Source organism: Girardinichthys multiradiatus, chromosome 3, assembly GCF_021462225.1.
Source record: "Girardinichthys multiradiatus isolate DD_20200921_A chromosome 3, DD_fGirMul_XY1, whole genome shotgun sequence".
NCBI lineage: Eukaryota > Metazoa > Chordata > Actinopteri > Cyprinodontiformes > Goodeidae > Girardinichthys > Girardinichthys multiradiatus.
This window is the reverse complement of record NC_061796.1, coordinates 18,052,419-18,064,129: the sequence shown is the minus strand read 5'-3', so window position 1 is coordinate 18,064,129 and position 11,711 is coordinate 18,052,419. Positions and strand designations below refer to the sequence as shown.

At 42.1% G+C, this 11,711-nt stretch overlaps 1 protein-coding gene across 1 annotated transcript; it reads right to left on the bottom strand.

Annotated features, from left to right (window-relative positions):
• Positions 1–328: 328 nt before the first annotated feature.
• Positions 329–2,458, bottom strand: tpbgb (trophoblast glycoprotein b). Its single transcript, XM_047362009.1, has one exon. The coding sequence runs from the start codon at positions 1,998–2,000 to the stop codon at positions 894–896; it is 1,107 nt and encodes a 368-aa protein (XP_047217965.1). The 5' UTR covers positions 2,001–2,458; the 3' UTR covers positions 329–893.
• Positions 2,459–11,711: the final 9,253 nt, after the last annotated feature.

Here is an 11,711-nt window from a genome sequence, read left to right as displayed (position 1 = left end):
CATCACCTATGTACATCCAGGTAGAAGCTCATTTAAATCCTCCAGAGAGAAGGTCCTCTGTTCAGGCTGACAGTTTCGACTACAACTCAGGGATGCTGCAACTTGTTCGTTAATGAAAATTTGCACCTAAAACTGTTACCGTGGAGATGAAAGTGTCACACATTTTACCCGTTGTTGACAGTTTGCAGAAGTAAGATTCAACGCTCGGCATGTGATTCGTGCCTCAGGAATGAGCATGATCCCCCCTCCCCAAAAAACTCCTCCTTCAAAGCCTGCAGATCACATTCTTTTCAGGCTTCTGATTAAAGACCTTCATTTTACACACATACCAGCAATCCAGATGCTTTTTATTTAGCTAAATATCCTTACAGAAGTAATGAGCCATCACATAAGTCTACTAAATTCAAACAGCATGCTATCTGTTTTATAATCAGTCCAAAAGGAATAGTCTGTACTGCATGTCACATCTTTACATACTAAAAAAGAACAAACTCAAGCAGTATGACATTTCTCTTTCGCAGAGTCATATTGTAAAGGATGCAAATAACATGTAGTAGTTGCAGCACACCTTTCAGTTATCCTTAAAAGGTAAGTAAAAATACAATGTGCAGAGATTTATTTTACAAAATTGCCTCGATTCATCGTCCATGCAATGTAATGGAGAGGAAAACGCAGTAGGCATGACAGCTGCCAAATATTTGTGCTGGACATGCAGCAGAGGCTGCAAAAGGGGTCGATCAGAAGCGTTAACAGAGGCAGCATCTGAATGGCATCATTGTGGGGTTTTGGGGGAAAAGAAGGAAGACTTTCATGCAAAGTTTAACAGCATAAAGGCATTTAATGCATTATTGCAGAGTCAATGACAGTGCCCCTCTCCCCATATTTGTCCTCCCTCACACGTCCGAGTTGATGCTCAGGTTGGCCAAACGCGGGTCAGAGTTTATCTCATACCGATAATGGTACCCCTCCAAGTGGTCCCTGCAGGCATCCCGGATGTTGTACATCCATCGCTTGATGCCTTTTCTGTTCAAGTAGAGCACCAGCAGGAATATGACGCCGATTAGGGCCAGCACCAGCCCGAGGAAAACGTACGATGTTTCCAGGACCCCCTCCATGTCGCTCAAACACTTCAGCTGGGACGGCTGCACCTGCAGAAGGGGCTGGTGCTTCATGGCCTCAGGATCTGCGCAGGTCAGGTTGTGCGAGTCTGTCACCTGGGTGGAGTTCTTCAGCCACACCAGCAGGTCGTCTATGAAGCAGTTGCAGCGCCAGGGGTTCCCCACCAGCTGGATGTGGAGGCTGGGGTTGAGGCTAAACTCTGCCATCATGGTGGGCGGCAAATCCTTGAAGTCGTTGTCCCTCAGGTCGAGGTCATACAGCAGTGGCAGGGTCCCGTTCTGGATTGTGATGAGGGAGCTGTTACGGAGGTTGAGGGTGCCCAGACTGGAGAGGCCTGTGAAGATGTTATCTGGCAGAATGATCAGGTTGTTGTTAGACAGATCCAGGGACGTGAGCTGCAGGAGCTTTGCATGGAGAAAAAAATCAAGGACTGTGTCTGTGAAGGAATGATTGTGAAAAGAACTGCTGAGGTTTAGGAACTTAAGTTTATTATCGTCAGGGAAAGCTTGGTCACTAAAATTCTTCATTCTGTTGTTACTCAGGTCCAGCAGTGCGAGGTTTGGCAAGTTTTTAAATGCCCCTGTGTCCACATGCTCCATCCCATTACCACTCAGATAAAGATCTGTTAGGTTTTCCAGACGGGTTGGGAAAGAGGCCTTGCTTATTTGGAAGATGTTGTTTCCTGTGACGAACAGGGATTTGGTATTGGCCGGTAAGGAATGTGGAATCGCATCCAAGTCCAGGTTTTGGCATTTTACAGTTCCTAAGGAGCACATGCATTTGTCCGGACAGCAGCGGCAGGACAAGGCGAGCATGAGGAGGAGAAGCAGGCTCGTCATACCGGACTTGTGAGGTCTCCCTGGGTCCTGGTGCGGGCGCATGTTGAGAGGCTCACAAATCAGTGCGCGCAGGAGAAAAAAATGCTTTTCAACAAGTCACCGCCTTGTCTTCCCGCTTGGAACAAAGTTCTTTAGCGGAGTTTTCCTCCTCAATCCGATTAAAAGCAGCTTCCAGTAACGCCTCCATATAACTGGAAAAACCGGAAAAAAAAAAAAACTTTTATAAGAAAAGTCTACATTTTCATGAAACGCGCAAAACTCCTTCTCTCCTTTTCGAGTGTTTTCTGAGACATCTGCTTTTATTGTTTAAAGCTGCGTGAGAATCCTCCAGGCTCAAGGGATGAGGGGGTGGGGGTGTCAAAACAAATCAAACGCAGAATGAAAAACGGTCCTAAAACTCACTCTGGCAGCTGGTTTCCAGACAAAGCCACCCTTCTTCCAGACAGAGGAGTCACATAAGTCTCCTCTATCTCTCATGCGTACTCCCACCCTTCTGACCGCCCAGCAGCAGGAGCGAGCACTAGATCACAAGGAGGGAATGTACCATTACTCAACGACAGGAGGGGGGGAACGGGAGCTTTATTCAGCTCTAACACCCAAATAAGTAGCTATATTCTAACGAGTCTTCCTTCTACAACCGACACATATCCCCTCATATCGCCTCTGTAAAACCATTCAGGTTAAACGGGGCAGAAACAGAGCTAAACGGAAAACCATTTTAATAAACCCAAAGACCCCCCTGAAGGAAGCAAGAAGCCAAAGGGCTGTTAAGAAAACATTTATCATCTGATTCACTGGTATTGTCACTTTTGAGTTTTCGTATGATGTTTATTTGAATCGGTTAATCTTGGGTTTCCTCTCGGGCTCTGGGCTGTAGATGCTGGGTTGGGGGGTGGGGGGTGGGGGGTGGGGTACACTGTAAAAACTGCTGGGTTAAAACAAACAAGGATGGAATATTTTACTAACCCAATCAAGCCCTGAGTTGATTTCAGATTAGAGGCCTGCGTTGGGTTTTTAAACTAAGACTTGCTGTAAAAAAAACAGCTTATTTTGACTCTTCCTAAATCTTTCTCACACATAGTAAAGTGAATAATATAATATAGTAAGTATATTGTTACAGTTTTGAAAGTAGAAAATACAAAGTAATACATTTCTTATTGGTGTGTTTAACTAACAGTAGTAAGACGGATTACTTACCATACCAACAGCCAAATCCCACTGGTTTTCAAACTTGCAACCGGAAAACAGTTAAATTGCAGTTGAGGTCATTCCCAAATTCAAGAACTGTTGTCAGAGGTAAATGGATCATAGCATTAGCAGCCACCAGCACTGGTTCCTGGTTCACTGTTATTCACTTCACTTTGTGAGTTCTCAGTTTTTTCCACTCTTCTTCTCCTTCTCTTCTGTTTGATGCTAAGATCAATTGAGCAACTCAACTTTTAGGTGTTGGTGCTTATTAATGCTACATCAAAATTAAGTCATTTTATTTGCAAATAATTAATGCCAATAATTATTCTGAGTAACTATAAACCCAGTTTAAGTGCCACCAGAGCTACCTGTCTCAGGAGGTGCTTTAATCATTTTGTACATTAGAAGAGTTTCAAGTTTGAAATAATCATCAGAAATTACCGGAATGTGTCATTTTAATCAGAATCAGAATCAACTTTATTGTCAAGTTTGTACAGACAAACAAGGAATTTGACTCCTGTACACTTTTCTCTCAATAATAAAGAATATATTTTTAAATGTACAAACATACACAATTGAATTTACAACAGAATATAGTGAGAACACCATGCATACTTGGACTGACCTCACAGAATATGTGAGATCAGTCCAAGTATGCACGGTGTTGTTCTTGAACTCTGACTGTCAGGTGTTCATCAGAGAAACAGCCTGTGGGAAGAAACTGTCTCTGTGGCAGTTGGTTTTAGTAGGCAGCGCCCTGTAGCGCCAACCTGAAGGTAAAAGCCTAAACAGTTTATGTGCAGGGTGTGTGAGGTCTTCAGAGATTTTAGCTGCCTTTTACCTGGGCCTAGACCTGTACAAGTCCTGGATGGAGAGAAGGTCAGCCCTGATTATTCTCTCTGCAGACCTGATTGTTCATTGCAATCTGGACCGGTCCTGTTTTGTGGATGAGCCAAACCACACTGAAGTGGACGAAGACAGGAAAGACTGAATTATGGCAGTGTAGAAGATGACCAGTAGCTCCTGTGGAAGGTTGTACTTCAGGAAGTACAGTCTCTGCTGGGCCTTCTTCTGAACATTGTCTATGTGTGAGGACCATCTCAGGTTTCGAGAAATGGTGGTTCCTAGGAACCGGAAGTGGTCCACAGCAGACACAGTGTTGTTGAGGATAGTAAGGGGGGTATGTTGGGGTGGTGTTCTCCAAAAGTCCACCATCATCTCCACAGTCTTGAGTGGTCAAAGGAAAAGTCAAAGGTTTCTCACCAACCTGACTTTTACATCCAACATGGCTTACTTCTATGTGAAACTTAGTGATAGCTGCCATTAGATTTTTTTTATTTGCACTTCTGATAATTTGGATCTGATTAAATCTTTTACACAATCATAAGTTAATAGATTCCTTGAAAGAGAAACTTTATTTTCAGCTAATTTTGTTAACACTAGTTATCCTGGTTAACATATCAATCAGCAAATCCCACTGGTTTTCAGACTTGAAACTAGAACATGATTAAATTGGATTTAATGTCTTTCCCAGATCCAAGTTCAAATTTCAGTAGATAAATGGAACATATGGAGCACAAGTAGTCACCAGCACTTGTTCCTGGGTCACTGTCATCTGCTCCATTTTGTACTGGAAGTTCTTAGCTGCTTGAGCAACTCAGCCTTGTATCTGTTGGTGCCTATTAGTGTTACATCACTGTTCATTCATGTGTATTCACTTTGCAAAGGATTGATGCCAAAATGTCTTGCCAGTACCACTAAAGGCAATTCAGGTACCAACAAAGGTACCTATAGAACAGTTTGATGAACCCGTTCATACTTAAAAATGTTATAAGAGAGATTATTATTGATATAGCTGAATGTTGACAAGCAATGTTTACTGAAAATATAAACTTCAGCCCTACTCTTTGCAGTACTGGCCCAATGACAATATTTCAGCAAACACTCTTAAAAACAGTACCTATTTGTTACAGATATTCCCTGTAAAAAGCCTGCATGCATTTTGGAATAAATGTCCGTTGGATTATGCAGGATTATACCACTAAGAAGAAACAAACTGTGGATGGATCTGTGCTTGAATGCTGAAGGAAGGCCTGCTCCTCCATATGTCAAATTTGGAAGCCCCTGATGTTGATCCATGTTGTGTAACCCTAGCTTTTTACCTCTGTCTGGTCCCTCTCGTATTCTTAGCTGTGGGTCAATCGGACAACCATCTGAGTAATTCCATCACACCTGGGTTGTGGCTGAAACTGATATCCTGGTCAACGTCTGTTGGCCTGCATAGCTTAAATGATGACACTCACATCTCCTGTTTACACTAAGGCAGGCGTGCTCGAAGGATTTCTCTTTTCAAAAAACAAAAAATCATCCTGTACTTTAAAAGCACATACTTCAACAGGCGTTGCACGGGGGTTGGACAATGAAACTGAAACACCATTCATTTTAGTGTGGGAAGTTTCATGGCTAAATTGGACAAGCCTGGTAGCCAGTCTTCATTGATTGCATATTGCACCAGTAAGAGCAGAGTGTGAAGGTTCAATTAGCAAGGTAAGAGCATAGTTTTGCTCAAAATATTGAAATGCACACAACATTATGGGTGACATACCAGAGTTCAAAAGAGGACAAATTGTTGGTGCACGTCTTGCTGGCGCATCTGTGACCAAGACAGCAAGTCTTTGTGATGTATCAAGAGCCACGGTATCCAGGGTAATGTCAGCATACCACCAAGAAGGACCAACCACATCCAACAGGATTAACTGTGGACGCAAGAGGAAGCTGTCTGAAAGGGATGTTCGGGTGCTGACCCGGATTGTATCCAAAAAACATAAAACCACGGCTGCCCAAATCATGGCAGAATTAAATGTGCACCTCAATTCTCCTGTTTCCACCAGAACTGTCCGTCGGGAGCTCCACAGGGTCAATATACATGGCTGCTATAGCCAAACCTTTGGTCACTCATGCCAATGCCAAACGTCGGTTTCAATGGTGCAAGGAGCGCAAATATTCGGGTGTGGACAATGTGAAACATGTATTGTTCTCTGATGAGTCCACCTTTACTGTTTTCCCCACATCCAAGAGAGTTACGGTGTGGAGAAGCCCCAAAGAAGCGTACCACCCAGACTGTTGCATACCCAGAGTGAAGCATGGGGGTGGATCAGTGATGGTTTGGGCTGCCATATCATGGCATTCCCTTGGCCCAATACTTGTGCTAGATGGGCGCATCACTGCCAAAGACTACTGAACCATTCTTGAGGACTATGTGCATCCAATGGTTCAAACAATGTATCCTGAAGGCGGTGCCGTGTATCAGGATGACAATGCACCAATACACACAGCAAGACTGGTGAAAGATTGGTTTGATGAACATGAAAGTGAAGTTGAACATCTCCCATGGCCTGCACAGTCACCACATCTAAATATTATTGAGCCACTTTGGGGTGTTTTGGAGGAGCGAGTCAGGAAACGTTTTCCTCCACCAGTATCACGTAATAACCTGGCCACTATCCTGCAAGAAGAATGGCTTAAAATCCCTCTGACCACTGTGCAGGACTTGTATATGTCATTCCCAAGACGAATTGACGCTGTATTGGCCGCAAAAGGAGGCCCTACACCATACTAATAAATTATTGTGGTCTAAAACCAGGTGTTTAAGTTTCATTGTCCAACCCCTTTATATTGTAAGCACAAAAACTAATTCCAAATGAAACACGGTAATGCATTCTTCTACGGATAATTAACAGTAAGGTGTACCCACTGCAGCATCACTATATCTTAAATTTAATAACATTTTCCAAATGACGGTATATAGGATTGTTTTAATAAAATTCTTACAAAAATATTTTATACAAATGAAAACAGGTGAGAAATAAGAAAAAGAAGCAAGCAAAGGAATAAGGGAGGTAAGACTTACATACCCCTTTAACTTTTTCACATATTGTCACGTTCCATCCACAAACTTTATTATATTTTCTTGTGATTTTTATGTCATAGACCAACACAATATATGGTTTCAACATTTGTTTCTACAAATAAAATTCTTAAAGGTGTAATGTATATTTGTGTTTAGCTCTAATAATTCATACTTTGTACAACCACCTTTTGCTCCAAGCACAACTGCAAACCTCTACCAACCCTGCAAAGTTAGAGACTAAAACTGGAAACTGCAGTTTTTCTTCACTGCAAATTAGTTCAAACTCATTCAGTTTGGATAGAGCATGTCTGTAAACATCTATTTTCAAGCCTTGCCACAGATCCTCAATTGTATTTAGGTCTGGGTTTAAAGTGGGCCATTCTAACACATGAATAGGCTTTGATTTAAACCATTCCATGGTAGCTGTGGCTGTCCTGGTTGGGAGAAGCTAAATCGCCTAGGATGGCTCTGTATTTAGCTCCATCCATCTTCCCATTACCTCTGATCAGCATATCTGTCCCTGCTAATGAAAGGCATCCCCATGATTATGCCACCTCCATGTTTAACATTAGATCATTTGCATTAATAATTACAGTTTTGCATAAAGTCCAAGTCTCACCAGACAGCAGTCACTTATTCCAGGTTTGCTGTGTACCCTACATGACCTGTGGCAAAGCTGAAACTGTGCCTGTCTTTAAACATAGTTTTTCTTTGAAGGTGAGATTTCTGGAGAGCATGACTAATAGTTGTAGCTTTACCAAATTCTTACACCTCTGCTGTGGATCTCTGCAACTCCCCCACAATTACCTTTAGCATCTTGGCTGCTTGTCTGATTGATCCTCTTCTTTCCATTTTCAGGTGGTGGTGTCAGGATCTGCAATTTTGGGTTCTGGTTTGTGCTTTTGTTCTGTGGGGTTTTGATTTTATTTTTATTATTTATTCCTAAATTCTTGTATTCATGTGTGTGCTTTATTTCACAATCATTAGCTGTTTGGGATTGTTTACTTTTCAGTTAGGTTTTCCTCTATGTCTTCAGGTTACTTTGTTAGTTCTTATTTTCCAGATTTCTGTATCGTAGGTTGTTATAGTTTTCTTACATCTGTTTCCCTGGGTTTGATATTTAATCCCTTCCCCCATGGTTTAGTTATGTAATCAGTTTCACCTGTTCCTCAGCCTCCCTACATACCCGGTCCACACCTGACTCCAATCCCTGCTGACTGCCTGCCTCTCATTCCTTTGTTCCACACCTCAGTTTAAAAGCTCATTGTTTTCTCCTGTGGCAGGAGGTGGTTCCTCCTGTTCACTACCCTCTTGTGTTTTCTGCTGGCTTTATGTTTCCTTATGGGAAAATTAATGTAAAGATTTAAGAAACCTTTTGATTAAAGAAAGAAGCTTGCTCTCATCATGCTGCTGCCCTGTGCTTGTCTGCATTTTGGTCCTCTACAGCCACAGACCGTGATAGATGGATTAAAAAGCTAAAATGGGCTGAATCTGGCTGAATATGTGGTGAATGTAGACAAAGCAACAGAACATGAAAAACAGGCCTCTTAAAGAAGCATATTAATTCCTGATGAAACAGCATAAAACAATGGTATTCTGCTTTGGGCTTACAGGACATTTTAGTGGCAAATGAATTCTTGATAAAAGGTTGCTTCTGATTTAGGGATAAATAATTTGAATAGGATATTAAACTGAATCTTTGGATCTGTCAGCAACAATCCAGTCTTTTTTCGCAGTTATCCCTGAGCCTTCTGCACCTTTGTCTACCATCTTTATCCATACATTTTTCCTTCTACTTAACTTTCCGTTTATATACTTGGATAAAAGAAAAGACAAATTGGGGAGAGGTGTTATGCGAATATATACACACAGAATTAAGGAAAACCTCTAACTTCTTTAGCGATGATCTTTTGTGACTGCAGTCTTCTCCATGATTGTGTAGACATTCCATGGTGATAACATTGCTCAGTTCATTTTTTTTATTTGCTTTATGCAATAATCTAATTTTAAGAGAATTCTTTTTTTTTTTTTTAGCTTTAAGCATTAACCATTAAAAGTAACAATTATATATACTTAACACCTTTCTGAATTTCAAGCTGCGAATTAACTCACTCAAACTGCTGAAATAAATTACCTGTTTGGTGATATTCCAATTTACTGACATACAGGTCCTTCTCAAAATATTAGCATATTGTGATAAAGTTCATTATTTTCCATAATGTCATGATGAAAATTTAACATTCATATATTTTAGATTCATTGCACACTAACTGAAATATTTCAGGTATTTTATTGTCTTAATACGGATGATTTTGGCATACAGCTCATGAAAACCCAAAATTCCTATCTCACAAAATTAGCATATCATTAAAAGGGTCTCTAAACGAGCTATGAACCTAATCATCTGAATCAACGAGTTAACTCTAAACACCTGCAAAAGATTCCTGAGGCCTTTAAAACTCCCAGCCTGGTTCATCACTCAAAACCCCAATCATGGGTAAGACTGCCGACCTGACTGCTGTCCAGAAGGCCACTATTGACACCCTCAAGCAAGAGGGTAAGACACAGAAAGAAATTTCTGAACGAATAGGCTGTTCCCAGAGTGCTGTATCAAGGCACCTCAGTGGGAAGTCTGTGGGAAGGAAAAAGTGTGGCAGAAAACGCTGCACAACAAGAAGAGGTGACAGGACACTGAGGAAGATTGTGGAGAAGGGCCGATTCCAGACCTTGGGGGACCTGCGGAAGCAGTGGACTGCGTCTGGAGTAGAAACATCCAGAGCCACCGTGCACAGGCGTGTGCAGGAAATGGGCTACAGGTTCCGCATTCCCCAGGTCAAGCCACTTTTGAACCAGAAACAGCGGCAGAAGCGCCTGACCTGGGCTACAGAGAAGCAGCACTGGACTGTTGCTCAGTGGTCCAAAGTACTTTTTTCGGATGAAAGCAAATTCTGCATGTCATTCGGAAGTCAACGTGCCAGAGTCTGGAGGAAGACTGGGGAGAAGGAAATACCAAAATGCCAGAAGTCCAGTGTCAAGTACCCACAGTCAGTGATGGTCTGGGGTGCCGTGTCAGCTGCTGGTGTTGGTCCACTGTGGTTTATCAAGGGCAGGGTCAATGCAGCTAGCTATCAGGAGATTTTGGAGCACTTCATGCTTCCATCTACTGAAAAACTTTATGGAGATGAAGATTTCATTTTTCAGCACGACCTGGCACCTGCTCACAGTGCCAAAACCACTGGTAAATGGTTTACTGACCATGGTATCACTGTGCTCAATTGGCCTGCCAACTCTCCTGACCTGAACCCCATCGAGAATCTGTGGGATATTGTGAAGAGAACGTTGAGAGACTCAAGACCCAACACTCTGGATGAGCTAAAGGCCGCTATCGAAGCATCCTGGGCCTCCATAAGACCTCAGCAGTGCCACAGGCTGATTGCCTCCATGCCACACCGCATTGAAGCAGTCATTTCTGCCAAAGGATTCCCGACCAAGTAATGAGTGCATAACTTTACATGATTATTTGAAGGTTGACGTTTTTTGTATTAAAAACACTTTTCTTTTATTGGTCGGATGAAATATGCTAATTTTGTGAGATAGGAATTTTGGGTTTTCATGAGCTGTATGCCAAAATCATCCGTATTAAGACAATAAAAGACCTGAAATATTTCAGTTATTGTGCAATGAATCTAAACTATATGAATGTTAAATTTTCATCATGACATTATGGAAAATAATGAACTTTATCACAATATGCTAATATTTTGAGAAGGACCTGTACATCTTTATATGTTATTTCATATAAAACACCTATGTGGGCGAAAGTTGTGTTTATAACCAACTTGTGTTTATAACTGATTGATCATGCATGCTGTCCGAGTTACCGCACCCTGTTGGCGGTCAGAGGCCTCGAAGCTCCTCCGGTCATTGGTCCCCATGAAGCGATAACACACTCTATCCATATACTCTTAAACGAACGACCCTCAAACAGTTTTTAACTTTTAACCCCTTTAATCTAAATTAAGGCAGAGGAATGATTACAGAGATCAGAGCTGAGGCTCCCATCTCAGACCGTCGCCGTCTGTTAGAGCATGATGAAGAGCCTCGATAGAAGGTCACATATACAGGGGTTGGACAATGAAACTGAAACACCTGGTTTTAGACCACAATAATTTATTAGTATGGTGTAGGGCCTCCTTTTGGGGCCAATACAGCGTCAATTCGTCTTGGGAATGACATATACAAGTCCTGCACAGTGGTCAGAGGGATTTTAAGCCATTCTTCTTGCTGGATAGTGGCCAGGTCACTACGTGATACTGGTGGAGGAAAACGTTTCCTGACTTGCTCCTCCAAAACACCCCAAAGTGGCTCAATAATATTTAGATCTGGTGACTGTGCAGGCCATGGGAGATGTTCAACTTCACTTTTATGTTCATCAAACCAATCTTTCACCAGTCTTGCTGTGTGTATTGGTGCATTGTCATCCTGATACACGGCACTGCCTTCAGGATACAATGTTTGAACCATTGGATGCACATGGTCCTCATGTATGGTTCGGTAGTCCTTGGCAGTGATGCGCCCATCTAGCACAAGTATTGGGCCAAGGGAATGCCATGATATGGCAGCCCAAACCATCACTGATCCACCTCCATGCTTCA

Bases quoted from the DNA above. Each gene is read 5' to 3' on its own strand.
- tpbgb (XM_047362009.1), bottom strand. From the start codon at position 2,000: ATGCGCCCGCACCAGGACCCAGGGAGACCTCACAAGTCCGGTATGACG.